A 19,584-nucleotide genomic window follows, 5' to 3' on the forward strand; every position below is an offset into this window, starting at 1 on the left:
TTACGTCTCAGTGAGAGTAAAAGAGAAAGATCCCTGTAATTTGCGAATTTCGGTTTTTGCGATAGGCCCCCTGATAATCGTTTTCCGTTTCACGGAATATTTATTTATTTAATCTTTATTACACAATACATGAAGGTACAAATGGTGGTCTGGTTCAACCAATGGGTTAAACCAGATAGATTAAGTAGGTGCAGTGCCTTTAAAGTAAATAAATTTGTAACCAAGACCATATATGGAAACCATTTTTTTACTTTTCAAATATTGTCAACAATGTGTTACTGTTTGGTGAAACGGAAAAATACTCTTGCTGCGGCCCGACGTCGAGCCTGATAAAGTGTAGATGTAATTGGCACTTTATACCCTTATATAAATTAATTTAAGGCTCCGACAGACGTTACAATCAACTGCCTGCGATTTTAGTGAATTGATGGCTAAGTAAGAGCAATACATTCAATCGATCGATTGATCCATTTGCATTTGAATGCCGCAATGAAATCAAAACAGAAGCGATCATCGGCGATGTTGAAGAGTCCATTACAATTTTTAAATATTTTTTTTTCTACTGGCAATAGAACAGCTTTACGTGAGCTTGCATTTTCGACGTAAAAGAATTGTCATTCACATTCATTCATTTAGTAAATCCACGAACTCGTAAAGATTTCTTGAAATATCTTGAGTAGTCAATGAATCTAGTTTTCTGTGAGTAAAGTGTAATTTGCCGTAGCGAGTTCTTATAAAAAAGAAACTAAATAAAAGTGTTTTTTTTTCTGTGATGTGTGAACGGCACCCGTGGAAGCTCCGGTGCTTACTCGTTATTCTGCTTTGACTAGTGTTTGTTTTGTTTTACAGAAAGTACAAGTTAAAAGAGCATAATGGACCGTCTTTTACGTCTTGGTGGAGGGATGACGGGGCTGTCGCAGGCGCCTCCGCCTACGGACGCTCCAGTGGTGGATACCGCCGAACAAGTATACATTTCGTCTTTGGCCCTCCTTAAAATGCTAAAACATGGTCGTGCTGGTGTCCCCATGGAGGTCATGGGTCTTATGTTAGGTAAATTTTGCTTTATAGTAATACAAGTTTACAATTGTAGCAACAAATAATCATAACCTAAATTTGGTTTACATGGCACTAATTTGGGCCAGCCTTATTTATTCACTTATAAGTTAATAGTTTATTTTGATTACTTAGTAGTGAGATTCACTAGAAAATGTGGTCATTTGTAGATTTGATGACATTGCATTATTGAAATACCATGATCACAAAGGATTTTCTTAGAATGGTTTTGGTAAGAAGCTTAAAAGAATGACTTATTGTTTACTAATTTGTAGCCTTCTTATTTCTTACTAAAAACATTATCATTTGTTTTCTAGAGCTTATCTTGTCTCTCAGTTTGGTGTGCTGGTTTGCAGGACTTCTTTAACAGCTGTCATTGTTGTTTTCTTTGATATTTAACTCCACACCAGTTTGGTCCTCCTATGATTTCTATTGATCTTTGCTTCTTGTGATTGTGTGATGGAGCAGGCCATAGAGGGAAGGCCTCTATGGCCTGCTCCATTCCTATAAATCTAGTTGTTTATCAAGTTTATAAAAGACCTTTTTGAATATATAATATTTGCCCAAAAGTCTTTGAGACAAGTCCATTTAACATAATGTTATTTAACCTTTTGTATGCAGTAATGGGAACCTAGACTATACATTTTAAATTCTAACTAATTAATATTAGACTTTAATACATCTGTATATGGGTATATGATATCTTGCTATTATAGTTTGTGGGCATATTATTTTTATGTTAGGATCAGAGATCAGATTCTTGGCATCATATTACAATAATTTTGACATGAAATCTAAAAAAATAATCAATAATTTCTTAACTGAAAACATGAATATTTATGTCATAATATTTTATTAAATTGAAATAGCCTTTATTCCTGACACATTTTCTTTTACAATTATACAAGTATCCATTTATTTATTTCCGTTTCTTCTTTGTCAGGCTGTCTTTGACATAGGCCTCATCCAGGCGGCGCTCCTCGCGGTTTTTTTAGTTTTTGCCAGCCTTTAGGAAAGTCGTCATCCCATTTTTTGTACGGTTTAAAACATCTCTCTTTCTTTCCTCTTGGGTAACATTCTGTGAATTTTTTTGTCCATTTGTCAGATTTGTCCTTTCGTGAGCGCATCATGTGCCCTGTCCATTTCCATTTGAGTGTTTGGATTCCCTGGGAAACAACTTCTATTTTGGTGGCTTTCCTAATGTTCAGGAGTCTGCATCAAACTGTTAGTTTTATTCCCTCCATACTTTGTTGACTGACTTTGACTTTGTGCTCATTTTCCTTGGTTAAGGCCTAAGTTTCACAACCATATGTTAGTCATAATATACTGCTATAAATAATAAATAAATATAAATGTTATTTATACAGTTATCAACCCATTACATGCCAAATATACAATTAATTACTCGAAACTAAAATTAAAGCTATAACTAGAGCTATTGTTTATGAATCCTACCAACCACATTGATATGGTATTTCCAGGTGAATTTGTCGATGACTACACAGTGCGCGTGATAGATGTATTCGCTATGCCTCAGACTGGTACAGGTGTGTCAGTAGAGGCTGTAGATCCAGTTTTTCAAGCTAAGATGTTGGATATGCTGAAGCAAACTGGACGCCCAGAAATGGTGGTTGGCTGGTAAGGACTTGCCCCCTACTTACTCCTTATTAGCCAGGTCCACACAGAGCGAGCATACACGCGAGGCAATTTCTTTACGCACAAACCGGCCAGTGTCACACTGGCACCTGTTCGCTCTGTGTGGACCCGGCTACTAGGTATTTCTTCTTATAAACCTATAAACCAACTACTTGTTAGAGAAACCTTACTTGACATCAATTTAATCCTCTACTGAAATTTTGGTTAGTCATGGATGGTATTTGCATCTACATACTTTATTAAAGTGGCCCCATTTTAACATCAAAACCCCTGAAATTGTGTGCTTTGTACCCTCTACACAAATGTTTCATGTTTTGAGATTACTTAACCTCCTAACCAAGGGCTGGTCTTTTTAAGTCATTTGAGTTTGAACCGTAATTCTTATTGTAGAGATGCGTTTTTGTTTTAAGTATGTTGGCAGTCACTATGAACTGGGTTAAATAAAGTTCTTTTTATTTTATTACCAAGTTGTGTTTGTTCCTACAAAATTCCAATAGTTGAAGCTGTAATGCAATATTGTACGTAGTCTTGCCATAAATTCTGTCCTACATGAAATGATATTTATTTTGAAAATAAAAGGATAAATCAGGGTTATTTTTATTAATTATATGTATTATACAGATTCTATAAAATAAAATATTTATACAAAATGCCCATCTCTTACTTCAACACACTTCTTTAAATGGTCCGGCCACTGGTCTATGACGGCACGGACGGTATCGATGGGTATTGAAGCCGCTGCCCGCACTAAATCTAACTTGAGAGACTCAACATTACGATGAGGTTTAAAGCAGGCTTTCTTCTCCAAAATATTCCACAGACCATAGTCCAAGGGGTTGAGATCGGGGCTTCCTGAGGGCCAATCTTCAGCCGCAATAAACTCGTGTAAATGCGTCGCTAACCACCGTTGTGTTGTCTTAGCTTTATATGCAGGGGCAGAGTCATGTTGAAATATCCAGTGCTTACCGGCAAATAAAGTATCATTTAGCGGCGACAACTCTCTTCAAAATGTCGTTTTGATAGTTGGTAGCACGTATTTTTACCCCTTGTTCACAAAAATGAAGCTCTGTGACGCCTTCATAGGATACTCCCCATCAAACCATGACATATGCAGGATGGTGGCCTCTTCCTACTCTTAAAACTTTTTCAGAAGCTTCTTGGGAACTGTCAGCATATATTTTATCATTTTGGCGGTTGAAATTTTGCTCCACGGTAAAGATTTATTCATCTGTGAACAGAATATTACGATACCCGCCCTTTGCATGCTGCTGCCACAACACTTTAGCTCTCGTCGCTCTTATTTTCCGTAGGGCCGTTGTCAATCGCTGTCCTGTGCTCCGACGATATAAAGCCCCACGATTAAGGTCTTGTTTTATGATGAGTTCTAGGGGTAATTTTCATTTCCCTAGCCATGATTTTCTGATTGCGTAGCGGATTTCTCCGAATTCGCTCAGCTACCGCTTTAATCACTGCCGGTGTCCTTGTTTGACGTGGTCGATCGCTCCTGGGTCGGTCGTCGACTAAACCCATGTCGTTGTATCGCTTGATAGTACGATAGATACATTTCTTCGTTATATTCAAAGTTTCAGCAGTTTGAAAATGTCATTCACTTGCTTGTTGCACTTGTATAATGCTATCACTGCGACTCGATTCTCTTTGATGCCCCACTCCATCTTCAGAAAAACTATACCTGGATCTAAATTTACTTTTTCTGACAGCCAAATGTCTATTTAAGCATAACCAAGAAACAAAAGTACATTTTTAAAATGATGAAAAAGTTGGGACAGAATTTATGGCAAGACTACGTAGCATGTGAAGTAAAGTAGCCCTTCTTATTAACCTTGCAATATATTGAAATAAAACGGATAAATTCCACCCCAGGTACCACTCACATCCTGGATTTGGGTGCTGGCTGTCAGGCGTCGACATCAACACACAGCAGTCATTCGAGGCGCTCTCCGAGCGCGCTGTTGCCGTCGTCGTCGACCCCATCCAGTCCGTCAAAGGCAAAGTCGTCATCGATGCATTCCGTCTCATCAACCCTAACATGATGGTCCTCGGCCAGGAGCCCAGACAGACCACCTCCAACTTGGGACATCTTCAAAAACCCTCAGTACAAGCACTCATCCATGGCCTGAATCGTCATTACTACTCGATCAGTATAAACTACCGTAAGAACGAATTAGAACAGAAAATGCTGCTGAATCTTCATAAAAAGTCCTGGATGGACGGACTCACTCTATCAGACTATAAGGAGCACTGTGCGATCAACGAAACCACAGTAACAGACATGTTAGACTTGGCCAAGAATTACAACAAGGCCTTGGAAGATGAGGAAAAGATGACACCCGAGCAGCTCGCCATCAAAAATGTAGGCAAGCAGGATCCCAAGAGGCATTTAGAAGAGAAAGTAGATGTCCTAATGTCAAACAATATAGTTCAAAATCTAGGAGCGATGCTGGACACCATGGTGTTCAAATGATCGTGGCGTGGGACGTTTTGTACCGTACAGTGTTATTTAAGGCTATAAAGTGGCAAATAAAGGAATCCATTCTCGCAGTACACCGTGTCTCATGTCCACTTGTGTATAATACTTATATATTATTATGTATTCATTTACTTAATTGTATCGCAATAAAACAATTCTTTTTTACCGTTATTATTTTAATGGAAAATTTGTCGGGGCGCTATCTCCTGACGAATATCTTCCAATCTTTGTTTCACAGTTGGGTAATAATCGAGATTATTGGCGAAGTCAATGTCAAACATTGGGCCCAATCCCTTCTGTGAGTTGACGATATCTTTTATAATGCTCTTGGCTTTGCGGAAGGCTTCTTTGGGATCATCCAAGGCAATCTGCAAGTGAGGTATATGTGAAATTGTGAAAGCAGATTATGAGTTTTAATTTAGTAGACTAATGGTAATGTAAAGTCGCCATCAGATATCTCAGAGCGGCCAAGGTGCTCACAAATATCTGAACACGCCTCTATTGTCAAGGCGTTTTTTTAAAACAATTATGGTCTGGATGCCAAGTCAAGGCATTAGTTTGCGTGGTCAGGTTATCCCCACTAGTTACCACCAAGTTGAAATAAAAATCCCAGTAGTTAGTGGGATTTTTTTCCCAGTGGTAAAAGTTGGAAAAAAAATCCCAGTAGTTACCGCTGGTAACAACTTGGTGGTAACTAGTGGGAATAATCCGTGGTCGATATGTTTTAGCACCTCGATCACTTCGAAATATGTGATGGCGACTGTGTACATACCCAAACAAATGACGCTATATGGAAGGATCCTGACCTAATTGACTACCTATACAGCAACAAACGAGGTTTTGAACCCATCACTTTTGAGCACCACAAATTTATTAATAAAAGCGTCTCGCATTCACACGGTGTCTCATAGTGGATGTGCTACAACGGAAAAAAGCTACTTTGCCGCATACATATCTACATCGATGATTTTTGGTACACAGGTACTTTAGACCAAAACATTTAATTCTTCAACTAGTTCCTAAACATCCTCCCCTTAGGGGGGGAGTAATGACGTCATCAAAATTTTGTATGGGATTACAAAAAAAATATTTAAAGCCTATCGTGTGGGGTATAAAATGAAAGAGCATTATGAATTATGAGACGATTCTAGAAATATACTACACTCTTACCTTTTAGCCACCTGTTTTCCAAAAATCTAAAAAACATTTTCTCTCCCCTGAAGAACTTGGTATGTTCCGAAAATCCTTTTTTTTTTTTGGGAACACGGGGCTAAAAGGTAACATTGTAGTAGTTATGACTTCAGCAGCAGGGGGGATTTTTAGGAACTAGTGGAAAAATTAAATGTTTTGGTCTAAAATACCTGTGTACCATGTGTACCAAAAATCGTCGATGTAGATATGTATGCAGTTTTTTCCGTTGTAGCACTACATCCTCTATCATATTCGATCTTAGGTACAGTCGACGTCAAAGATGTTTACACTTTTGCACCTTAGTCCTTTGTAATAAGGCGAAAAATGTAAAAATCTTTGACGTCGACTGTACATGTAGGTTTCCTGCGCCAGGAAATAACAGAATATTTGCTTCCCCGCTGCCGGTCGGACACGTCAAAATGGTTAGTTAATAAACTTAACAACTTGCTCTTTATAAATTGTTCACTCACAGTATCACGAAACAATCCTGGACACAGACGGTGTATACCCTCGTAGTCGTCTCTCAAAGTTGCGGAAACGGTCGCCGTGGGCGTCTGGAAAGTAATATGAGCCTCAATAATTTTGCCATGGCTACGAATAGTGTAAATTTTCAACAGTTGCAGCGTCCGTTTAATAGTGAAGACTGCTGCGGAAGTTAGAAAAAGTAGGTACCTATGAGTCACGTGTCCGGGCTCTTTCCTACTGAACATCCCGTTTTTTGCGGGTATACGGTTTTCTGCAGGATTCCGTTTTAGTAGTGTACGTACCTACTTACGTGCAGTAGGTATCCCCCGCAAACAGTATGCTCGTGTGAACGTTACTATATTAGCACGTATACGACTAAAACGGGATCCTGCTAACTTAACCGTAGGTAGATAGGTACCCGCAAAAAACGGGATGTTCAGTGGGAAAGTGCTTCACTGGACTATTGAATTGAATTGAAAGTCTTTATTTCAGGTCTGTCGGCCCATATTTTTTACCGACTTGAAGATTTCAAAAGGAGGTTATCAATTCGGTTGTTTTTTTTTCTTTAATGTTTGTTACTCCATAACTTCGAATTTTGAAAATTATTTTTTGGTTTGAATTTATATATATACAGATTGTTTTTGTCAATACTCAGTTCTGATTATGGGATCCATGAGGAATCGAGGGAACTCTTTAAATGTGAAAGGCATACATATAGTGATTTTTGTATTTTCTTTAACAAATCAAGCATTTACATTTAAAAAAAATGACATTTGATGAAGTGGAACTGCTGATGATGATCAGAATGGAACTCTTCAACGACGCATAGTACACGTTTGGCGTTTTGTCTTCTTCGCTGTGTTTGTTAAGCGAATTAGATTTTCAAGACAAATTTTTGTCAAGTTCGAGTTCTGACGATGGGGTCCATGAGGAATCGAGGGAACTCCTCAAATGTTAAAGGCATATATATAGTGATCTTAGTGTTTTCATCAACAAATCAAGCATTTATATTTGTAAAATTGGCATTTGATGGAGTGGAACTGCTGATGATAAACAGAACGGAACTCTTCAATGATGCATAGTTCACGTTTGGCAATTTGTTCTCTTTGCATGTTTGTCAAGCAGTTAGGTTTTCAAGGCACATTTTTATATTTCTATCCTATTTCGTTTTTTTAATAATTATCTGGTGCTTTATTTCATGCATGGTGTGAAATAATTTATCTTAAATACAGTCGAATACCCTATTGCGGGTATCTTAGCAGTCAACCATAGAGCAAATCTAGTAGTATAATCATCTAATAGTATAATCATAGGGTAAATCTGAAATGTGTTAAGGTGGGTGCAGTGACAAAAAAAACATGTTACCTCCTTTTCTACATAATTAGGCGTAGGACGCTCAACAATAATCGTTCTTTCACCGGTCTTCCTCATTGAAGTCGGTTTTTTTCTTAAAAAATATGTTAGTTTAGTTAAGATCCCGATAAACTTCGTAAATTACTTGATTTGTATTTCGATGTTGACTGGTAGAAAATGTCTTGTGGCATTAAGTCTGCCTTTTGAATTATAAGGTTTCTTTCTAAAAAGAAAACCTAAGCCAATCAAATTAGATACATAAAAAGCGTTTTGAGGAATTAATTCCTAGCAAGCTGGAAATTCCGGATTTTTAACAAGATCATACCAAAAATAAAGAAATTAAAATGGCGAACCAAATGAAGGTATTAAAACGATTTCCAGATTTCCAGCTGGGAATTAATTATTCCAAAAAATCTAATTAGATTGGTCTATTTGAGCAATAAAGGTGAAATAATTAAATATCTAAGTGCCAACTTGACAAATCTTAGGCGCGATCGCTTAATCCTGTCGCGATCCTGTTAACAGGATATTAGGTACCTTATTGTAGTAAGTGAGCTGCTGAAGGATAGATTCTGGACTGTCTGCTAGTGTTTGTCGACGGGTGGCCATCCGAATGGATGGGCTTGGACCTGCAAATGGGACCCCCACTATATAATTGGCTATAAGGACTACCGCGAACATTCACATTTGAAATTTCGCTATCTCCCTTCCCATCGCTTTTACTTGAGTCGAGCGAAAGAGATGCAGAGAACAAAATTATGATTGGGTTGAATAGAATATAAAAACATTTTGTTTAAAATAGTAGATTCCTACAAAGGTCGGAAGGATGGGCTTGCCGGCCGACTCGGCCGAGTACATATAATGGAGACGGCCGACCGTATTAGCGAGGCTGGATGCTGGATAGTTATGAGGCCGGCAACCTCTTTTCACGACGAGGTATGTATAGTGTTTTTCTCAAACAAACAATGAAATAAATCAAATAAAATGATGACATTGTTTCATGTCCTAATGTGATACTTAGTATTCAATGCGTAAGGTATTAAAGCGCAAAAATAATCAAACATTCGTACCCTTTGAATACCCCTATGAAATAATAAGTAGGTAATAAAAAAGCGTATTGGCAGAATATCATAACAAACCAAAAAGCAAATATTGCTAAGTTTTTGTATCACAAATATGTATGAAATGAAAAAAAAAAAAACAACTTTCCGGCATAGGCCTGCAATTTTGCGTGAAATTTCATTAAGGTATTGGACACGTACTTAAGGTATTAAGGTGTTTTTGACCATTTTTAGTTATAGTATGTCTGAATGTTTATGGGTGTGTACGAGACGCACGGCGAGTAATGTCGATTAAAATTAGTCAATAACCTGTTTCACTCATCTCAAGCAGTCCCGTCTCCAGAAGAAACGCAAGCCACAGGTCAGCATCTTCTAGAGTATCGTAAGTTGCTTTGGTCGCCGAGCCCATTGCCGCTGGTGGACTGTCCGCGAAACATTTACTAATGGATATTCCTTTGCTTTCCTGACCTGCGAAAACCATATCTGTAGACCTAGTGAAAAAGAGAACAAGTTTCGCACAGCTTAGGTGTAAAAGGGCATAAGTGTTACGTAAAAGTTACACTCTTTGAAACCTGCGCTGCTGCCCGAGACTTGTACCCTTATTTACTAGGGCCACAGATATTTAAAAAATATATGGAGTGATTTACAAGTTCATAGCTTTTAAAATTTAGGTAACGAATCCAATTATTTCTTGAAATATTTTGATTGGTGTTTATTAAGTAGTCACGTTATAAACTGAAAGTAAAGTCATATACCTACTAAATATATTTTATAAGTAGGTAATTGACATTATAGTTTCAAATGTATATGCAGGCTTTGTCAATCCTACTAAACCAAAAGTCAAAGACTTCTGGTCTTTCAAAGATTGCATATACTCGAGCCATTGAGTCGGATACCGCCGTAGATGGGTAGAGGCCCAGCCACGTAAGCTGAAGATACCGGTTCGTATCCAGCCTCCGCCACTGGGGCTCATGTATGGCGGCGGACACATGGAGCAGGGATAAATGGGGATACATCGCCACTGGTGTATTTTCATTTGTCCCCGCCGCTTGTATGGTATGGTGGCGGTGTATTCACAAATGAATATACTTACAGACTAATCGCAAAAAAAATTGGCTGTTTCCTACATTTTGGCTGTCTGACCTTGACATTTCCTATGCGAGAGCAAATTTTCTTTTCGTTATTTTGGGGTTGGTCCCATAGTAAAAGTTGGTCTGTATGGCCGTATATTCATTATTTACCACGTAAATTAATGCCGGTGACTAAATAAACATCCTGTATATAGTATTGGGTTATTTGGCCCAAATCTCTAGGTAAGAAATCGGGTCAAAATATGGCGGTGCCCCAACGGGCAAGATTACGTCTAAAAAGTAATTATGTTCCGATATGTCTGAAATTATCGGAAGTGCCAATCCGATATAGGATGTATGAGAACAGTTGTTAGATAGTGCGCCATGGCATGAAGTCCGTCTGTTTTCTTCTTCTTCGCTCTAAGTTGTGCGAGTGTGGAGGCTACGTCAACGTCGCGGTATGTTCGCTCCGCGAAGTCGCGCCGCGATTCATGCGCATAGTCTGAAGGGGGCTTAATACTAATAGAGGCAAGAGCCGAGAACGATAGCCTTTTACCATCAAAATCGGGTGAAAAATAATTGGCGGCATATGAAACTTTTATTCAATGGAAAATCAGCAAAAACACTCAGTCTTTCTTGGAAAACGTATTGGTAGCTTACTTCAATGAACTGAATGAACTGGCGAATAAGTGCCTACAAGCCCAGCACGCTTTGGTGCAATTATTCGATGTTAAAACGGTAAGCCACCATTTTGAAAATTGTACTTACTGTTTTGACAAAAAAAAACTAATTTATAAGTTTTGTTTTTTCCTCGCAAGTGTGTTGAAAAACGTCGTATGAAACGCGTGTGCATTGGTCATCACCTATATCGGCTTTATTATTACGCGCACAATATCGCCTCGTGTGTAATGACCAACTTAGCACACTTGTATCATAATGTACTATTCTACTCGTTCTATGTAATCGTCGTCTATTCTGACTGGGTCGCATAGTCTTTTTTTCTTGCTAACATGAATTTTGTTTTCGAGATATTCATCTTCAAACCATATTCCTTTACATTGGTGTTCAGGTGATTTAGTGAGTACTCTAGATCTTCCTTCGTCTCTTCTAAGATAGCTGTATCGTCGGCATATCTTATGTTATTTATTATGGTTCCATTTGATTTTATACCGATGTTAATATCATCTAAAGCTTCTTGGAAAATAAATTCTGAGTATAGATTGAACAGAACAGGTGACATAATGCAACCTTGCCTGACTCCTTTTAAAATGTTTAGATCTTCCCTGCAATATTGGCCAACTATGATGTGTGCAGTTTGCTTCCAGTACAGGCTTTTTAAAGAATAAAGGTCTTTGCTGTCCACCTCGGTTCTATTCAATATCTCTATTAAATTATCATGTTTGACATTATCAAATGCTTTTTCAAAATCTATGAAGCATATATAAACGTCTTTTTTGAAATCTAAGCAATATTGTATCAGTACCTGAACGAAAAGAAGAGCCTCTCTCGTTCCTAATCCGCTTCTGAAGCCAAATTGTGTTTCACTGATGTTTTTGTCAATTTTGCTGTATATTCTATAATGAATTATCTTTAAAAATGTCTTGAGAACATGACTCATTAAACTTATCGGTCCATGTTTATATCTTCTACGTTCTTCCATTAACACTAATATTTCGTCTGTTATCCATTCTAATTTTGTAGTTTTATCCTTACTTCCGATACACTCGTTGGCTGATATAGTTTTTATACAATCCCATATCTCCTCGGTGTGCTCATTTTTGTTTGCTGACTCTAGATGTTCCTTTATGTGACTATTGATGTACTTTTCTGTCGTCTGTTTAACGTAAGGTTGTTTTAGTTTATTGATATCAATTCTAGCGTTATTCTTGTCGTTTATTTGCATTCTCTTTAACCTGATCTTAAATTTTGCTACCAGAGGGTTATGGTCCGATCCTATGTCGGTCCCTGGATATGTTTTAACGTTAAGAATAGCATTTCTATATCTAGATTTTATCATTATATAGTCTATTTGGTTTCTGACTATCTTGTCGGATTTGTCCTGTGGCGATATCCATGTATATAACCGTCTCGGTGGATGTTGAAAAAATGTGTTAGTTACTATCATATTTTTGGTATACTCTTGGCTCGTCTCAGTCGTTTTTTGTCACGTTCTTAAATTCGTCCGTTTCTGCTTTCGTAACCCATTCTTCATTCGTCACTGTCGATATTTGGCTGTTTCTTATTCCGGCTTAGTTCGGTATTCGTCAACATCATCTTTCGGCTTGTTCAATGTTAGTCTATGTTGTTTTTAGACTCACTCTTTATTTGTCTTGTCGTTTTTGGGACTATTCTAAGTTCGTGTTTTTCTTATTTCGCCTCTTTAGTAATTTATATATTTCTTTGTTGAACACATTCTCTGTTTATCTCTTTCGATATTCGCCCCACTCACTATTGGAAATGAAAACATAAAGTTTCTTGTTTATGGCTTCCTTCATTACTAATACCCAACGCTACGCTAGGAAAAGACAAACAGCAAACATGACCAAAGATGACAAAGACTTCCAGCGTAAGTGACGAATGCAGAATAAGATGAATTAAGAACTTGCCAAAAATCGAATAGGACCAACAACGAACGTGCCGTGAAAAAAAATACGAATAACGAGTGAGTCTAAAAACAACATAGACTAACATTGAACATGCCTAAAGATGATGTTGACGAATACCGAACTAAGCCGGAATAAGAAATAGCCAAATATCGACAGTGACGAATGAAGAATGGGTGACGAAAGCAGAAAGGGACGAATTTAAGAACGTGACAAAAAACGACTGAGAGGAGCCAAGAGTATACCATATTTTTCTCGATACAAAACTGTAGCATACGGTATCCTCTATCATTTCCTTTACCAAGACAAAAAGCCCCGACTGTTTTCTCTACCGCACCTTGGCCAATTTTAGCATTCATGTCTCCTATGACCAGTGTTATCTCTTGGGAGTTGATACTGCTAGTGATGTCTTCTTGGTCTTTGTAGAAATTTTTTATTTCATTTTCATTACTTTGTGATGTAGGAGCGTACACTTGTATTATATTAAGTTTTAAGTCGGGTTCTACGTTACCTATATATTTTTAGTAATAATGGTTTCTGAAATCATTAAATAAATATGTTATATGTTAACAAACACACATAATATGTTATACATTTTACTTCGAGCAATGTGAAAACGCTCTTATACTGTGGCGTTTGTGGCACAAGACTAGTCGAATTCCCCAAGAACCAAGAACTAGTAGGTACCTACAATAGGGTTGTTTCCATCTACAAATCTTAGGGCATAATTGTATCTCAATAAATTCTTATGGATTATAAAAACATGTTAAACTACCTTTAGCATTGAAGATTCTGATGACGTCACAACTCTCGGTTTGACACTGTTGACAGTTCTTAGACTTCTTAGGCAATCAACCGAGGCCCCTCCGTTGTCTATTCTCATTACAAAATTTAATACTGAAGCCGTAGCCAGCTTGCCCACCACCGAAATGGCTACGGCTTGAGTATCAAATTTTGTTTTGTATGTATATAGTTGTCTAACCGTAAACTGTGACGTCACACGTTTTGGGCGCGAAAGCATGTGTCAAAATATATTTTGTTAATTGAACATAATTATTTAAAGCCGTTTTAAGTGTAAAAGTTGAATTTTAGGGCAACTTTTGGTTAATATAGAACGTAATACAAAGGTTTAAAAAAATTTTGAAACAACCCTATTATTCAACATTTACCTTACTGCGGTAAAATCTAAGATATCCGAGCTAACGAGGGTACAAGTTCGTAATAAACGATTATGATTATGTCTCATTTCTAGTTTTTATCAATACGTATTAGTAAATCTTGTTTTACCGCGATATCCTAGGATTTACCGTAGGTATTTCGGGCCTTTACAGTAACATATACATATATACTTGTCAGAACGATGCGATAGTACCTACTTACGGGAACGGTGCGATTCTAACATTTCTAACCCACACCTACTGTGGTGTTGTATTTTGGTGCTCACCGTATTTTGGCTTGTCCTGCTGGTCTTGTTCGGTTTTTGGTTCAATGGCCGGGCCAAGGGTATCCGGAAAAGTAACAGATTTTGATGACTTGTTGCTGTCGAAAGCTATAGCTATAATAAAACAAAACTACCTATATTAATTATGTATGCATCGGTATCCCGAAGTAAAGTGAACAAATAAGAGATATTGGTATGTACGAGTAGGTGTTTCATTAAGTATATTGCAAAATAAAATACCTATCGCAACATGAAAATCAAACCAACAATTAATAATAGGAACAAGAGTAGAGCACATGTACTGCAGCGGAACGCCATTTCGCTCCTATTTGCTATAGGGTTAGCTACTACTGAAAAATACTTACAGTAGTACCACCATCTTTCAAACCGAGAACTATTACTATAATATTTTTCACATAGCTTGGGTTCTGTGACAGCTGTCATCTCAATACAATTTGGCATTTTATAGTATTTTATGCAACAGTTGTATAAGAAGGGTCAAAAAAGGCGAGTGGCGTGAGTTACAATGTGAGCCGGAGCCGAAGGCCTAGGCGAACATTGTAAAGGAATACGCCACGAGAATTTTTTGACCTACTTATACAACGTTGCATACAATATTTTTCCTACGAGTCAACAAAAATAAATCTTAATTTAGGTAAACAAATTACAGCAAAAGTATATAGCCAAGACGCGCGAGCATACCTTGTTACGCGCCCGGCCCGCCCCGGGCCGCGGCCGGCCGGTCAGCGACACCTTCTCGTAACTCATGAGGCCCTGGTACTTGCTACTTGCTAAATTAATTTTTTGGACAGTTTTTTTTTCAATTTTGGCCACCGTAGCCTACGGAGATTAACAAGCAACGCTAAGCGGTCTTCGTAGTCTATGGGTGTTGCTATATTACGGGTGTCACATGCGTGATTCTGACTTATGAAGTAATTATTTTTACTATGCAACCAAATGAATATTTTGTAAGTTGGCAGCAATGCACTTAGTTTAAAACTGTATTCGTTTTGGTTTTGTTAGGTTGGTAGCCATTAATCGCAGTAACGTTATAGCTTATAAAAGCACAAGAGCTTTTATGAGGAATAGACAATATAGACTTTTCTTGAAATCTTTTATGTATGTTCTTATATTCGTGTTAATGAATGCATAAATGACAGATAACAGTAGAGGAGTAGGAAAAGGTTAGAAATTGTATTGAGATGACAGCTGTCACAGAACCCAAGCTATGTGAAACATATTATACCGTCAAACGGGGGAAAAATAGACTGGTGTATAAAATGAGACAAAATCTGGCAAAACCTTTAGTGATACGTTGGTTAATTCATTGTCAACTCGATCACCCGCAGAAACAACACGTTCATACAGATACAATACAATATAAATACTCTTTTTTGCACACCTCAATACAGAAAACCATATAAAGAATACAGAAAATTAAGAAGAGGCAAAACAACAGGCGGTCGTATCGTTAAAAAGCGATCTCTTCCAGACAACCTTTTGGTAGTGGAATAAATGTAGTCAAGTCAGTAGGTGTTCCAGATGCAATAAAAGAAGCCTAGTACAGAATACATATACACAAAAAATATACCATACAAATAAATAAAAATAAATATATAAATAAACAAATAGGTACCGTAAAAATTACTGTTCATTTGATTGTGCTGTAAAACAGTAAAGTGTATGTCATGACTTTTCTATCCCATTATTCTTAATGTGTATACCCGTCCACCTTGACATAGAGAAATAAGTAAGCATAGAGTGTTAACTCCATACATCAGTTTTCGTACCAAAACGCGGGTTATTTCGCAGTCGACATCTAGCGTCAAGTAGCGAATTTATTAGTACCGCTCCTTGACACTAGATGTCAACAGTGTCGTGACTGCCGAAAAGTGTATTACTCAACTAATATCACAAGCAGAAGGAGTTGAAAATATAATTCCGGTTACCCGGACAAGCTGAAAATTGTAGAGCATCAGACTTTTCGTTCCGCTACTTGACGCTAGATGTCGACTGAGACCGAGAATGTAATCCGATAATCTTTCAGAAACACACACACTTACGCGCGAACACACACACACACACACACACAGAATATCTAATATAAAGATAGTTTGTTGTTAGTACAGTAAGGCACTTTATCTGTATTCAGAAAATGTATTATCGCTCCTTTAGTTCTTTAGTTAGTATTAAGTTTAGTTAATAGTTTATATGGATATAATTATCCTAAGATATTTATACTTAAAAATAATCTCATAATTACCTCAAGTTACCGAAGGAAGAGCGGTGTCTCCCAACACACACACACACACACACACACACACACACACACACACACACACAGAATATCTAATATAAAGATAGTTTGTTGTTAGTACAGTAAGGCACTTTATCTGTATTCAGAAAATGTATTATCGCTCCTTTAGTTCTTTAGTTAGTATTAAATAATCTCATAATTACCTCAAGTTACCGAAGGAAGAGCGGTGTCTCCCAACACAAGCATTTATTTTGCTTACAGGGGGATGGAGTCATCCCCTTGATCATAATTTACGTGTTTTTGTTGAATAAAGAATTTTTAATTTGTAATTTGACTGCGAAATAACCCGCATTTTGTTAAGAAAACTGATGTATGGAGTTCGCACTCTTGACCTTGACCTAGCCTCACTTTTTGATTTTTTCTCAGATTTTTTCGTAAAGGTAAGGCATTACTAAGAAATATAAATGTCAAACGGTCGGCGAAAAAGTGGGGTTAGGTGAACGGGTGTACACTTTTAGGATAATGAGATAAAAAAAGTCGTGACATAGGAACACTGTTTTACAGCACAATAAAACCACCAGTTTTAAAGCACTTAGAAATATTTTTAGAGAAATTGTGATATAAACAAGCAATTTTTACGGTACCTGTATAAACGCGCTATTCCTGCTGCGGGTCAGTTGACAGTAAATTAACCAACGTAACTATCACTAACGGTTTTTGCCAGTATAGGTAATCAAATTTCCTACATAGCACAATCGGATTAGGACCAACCTCGAACTCTCTGGAACAGTCATAAAATTTGGTATGAATATAAATTGAAGGCCCCTTTTTCATGCTCCAACCTTTTGACATTTAGGGAGGATGAGGAGGAGGATCCTCGAGGAATCGCAGCCATCTTGGAAAATGTATACCATCCAGGAGAAATTAACGTTTTACTCTAAATCTACATTCTTTATGAAAATAAAGTATAAGGCAACATTAAATATTATTAAATTCTACACCAAACAGTCGATATCTTTGTGGAAAAATACATCTTGGTATAGAAAATACTTGCTAAATCTAAGTTTAACGCTTATACACTTCTAGGGCACATTCTCTTAATAAGAAACTTGGAAGAATATGAATTCTACTTTTAACTATACATTTGTACGTGATCTACCCCAATATTAACATTTTACTCGACTGCGACTTAACCAGAAAGTAGGGTTAAGGGTTTAAGTATACTGATGATTCAGTACACCCTGTAGCTTAGGATACTGGACGGATTTTTTTAAATGACGCCTCGGTAGATTCCTCTTGCCCTTCACAACCTATTTTCACTTGTTCTATTAAAGAAAAATCAATACAGCCGGCCGAATATTAAATCATATTTTTTCTTCTAGCGCCTAAACTATTGAGCGGATTTCAATAAAATAAACATCAGTAGATCCACTATTAGTACACAAGTGCGCTATGCAATACAAAGTTACTAAAATTAACGAAAGAAAAAAGTTTAGGGCTAAATAATGTGATTGCAAAAACAGATTTTAGGTCTTAAATGAGGTTCAAAAATAGTGACAGTAATCAAATTTCACACCTAAATTTCTGGGATCTTGGTTTGCGTGTCATAAAATTTAAGCTTCGGGGACCATGGGCACCTATGCGGTTTTGTCTCATTTTATACACCAGTCTATTTTTCCCCGTTAGACGGTAGGTACTATAACATAATTGACAAATTAAAACAGTTTAAATTTCCAATTAAGAACAGACCTAAATTAATGAAACATTAAACTTCAGCACCCCTCTAGGGCTAGAGTTTAAAAATTGATGTTAAATATTTATTTTACAGGATTTGTTGTTTCCGTTTCGTTATTGGTGCCACGTGCCACGTCCATTAGGTATAGGGGTATTGCTAGACACAAGATTAACTAACTGAGGTCTGTAACTGAAGTCTAATGATATATTATCTACACACTTACGAAAAAAATAGCAATAATTATTACTTATCTGCCGTGATCCTGATCTTGTACCTGATCCAGGATCGGTTTTTCTGAGCCCAAATGTTGTTTTTGGTTGATCATTTTCCTTCTTTTTGCTACCGCTGTACCATAAAAGAAGTACCTAGGGTTAATACTCGTAATTGGGAAATTTTGCAGGTAAGTAGGATGCCGCTTAGGTCAGTATTAGAAAAAGAAGAACTGTGTCTAGGTATTTTATCTCACTTTTATCTATAAAGTACAAGAAACTATGCAAGTTAGCAATATTCTTCACAAAGTTACTCGATTTAAGTTCGCTACCAGCCGCAAGTTTTACATTTTTAGGTTTTTGCTGGCAAAGTTAAATATGGATACAGTAGGGTTCAAAAGTGTATGGACAAGTTATGAATGAAATCATTCATAAATTTTCCATGCAATATTCAGCTTTATGGCTCATCTAGTTATATTTTCCGTTGGCTGTACAACGAGGAGAAAGCGCATGTACGCGAGGTTGTAAATCGTTAGAACAGTGTTTTGTTATACTTAGTCTAAATAAAAAAAACCGATCAAGTGCGAGTTCGTTAACCTCGCGCACCGAAGATTCCGTACAAACTTTAAAGTTTCTCATATAATAATAATAACTATAATCTCGAAAGACTTTTGACCAAAAGTATACTAATCATAATTGTGTACAGCGCCATCTATGGGCGAATTGGCTACCAGTATGTATGTTGGTTTTTCAGGGATTATTCTTTATCATGCGAACCGATTTCAACATTTTTTTTAAAGAAGGTGTCTTTAGTGTAATTTCAAGTATGATAAACACCCGCAAACGGGATAAAATTGCAAATTAAATTATAAAATGTTTTGTTGTTAATTAAAAAAAAGTTATCAAAATAGAGGTTTCATTTTATTTTTTGTAATCTTTATGATTATTATTTATTTATTTAATCTTTATTGCACAAAAGAAAACCTTCATTCTCTACCAGTC

General features: G+C 37.0%; 2 protein-coding genes across 2 annotated transcripts in view; one reads left to right on the forward strand and one right to left on the reverse strand.

The window, feature by feature from the left end:
* The first annotated feature begins 551 nt into the window (after window positions 1-551).
* On the forward strand, window positions 552-5,363 carry LOC133526141 (26S proteasome non-ATPase regulatory subunit 14). The gene is made up of 4 exons (XM_061862622.1): window positions 552-699; window positions 850-1,050; window positions 2,535-2,691; window positions 4,591-5,363. The coding sequence occupies exons 2-4, from the start codon at window positions 873-875 to the stop codon at window positions 5,189-5,191; spliced, it is 936 nt and encodes a 311-aa protein (XP_061718606.1). The 5' UTR covers window positions 552-699; window positions 850-872; the 3' UTR covers window positions 5,192-5,363.
* Window positions 5,364-5,368: 5 nt separating this feature from the next.
* Window positions 5,369-19,584, reverse strand: part of LOC133526138 (uncharacterized) — a 41,607-nt gene continuing 27,391 nt past the window's right edge. The window contains exons 6-11 of the mRNA XM_061862618.1: window positions 18,621-18,718; window positions 14,385-14,495; window positions 9,577-9,735; window positions 8,744-8,835; window positions 6,859-6,942; window positions 5,369-5,565 (exon numbers count right to left, since the gene is read on the reverse strand). Coding sequence (XP_061718602.1) covers window positions 5,374-5,565; window positions 6,859-6,942; window positions 8,744-8,835; window positions 9,577-9,735; window positions 14,385-14,495; window positions 18,621-18,718 — 736 coding nt within the window. The 3' untranslated portion in view covers window positions 5,369-5,373. The remainder of the gene's footprint in view (window positions 5,566-6,858; window positions 6,943-8,743; window positions 8,836-9,576; window positions 9,736-14,384; window positions 14,496-18,620; window positions 18,719-19,584) is intronic.

Source organism: Cydia pomonella, chromosome 16 (genome assembly GCF_033807575.1).
Source record: "Cydia pomonella isolate Wapato2018A chromosome 16, ilCydPomo1, whole genome shotgun sequence".
NCBI classification, from domain to species: Eukaryota; Metazoa; Arthropoda; class Insecta; order Lepidoptera; family Tortricidae; genus Cydia; species Cydia pomonella.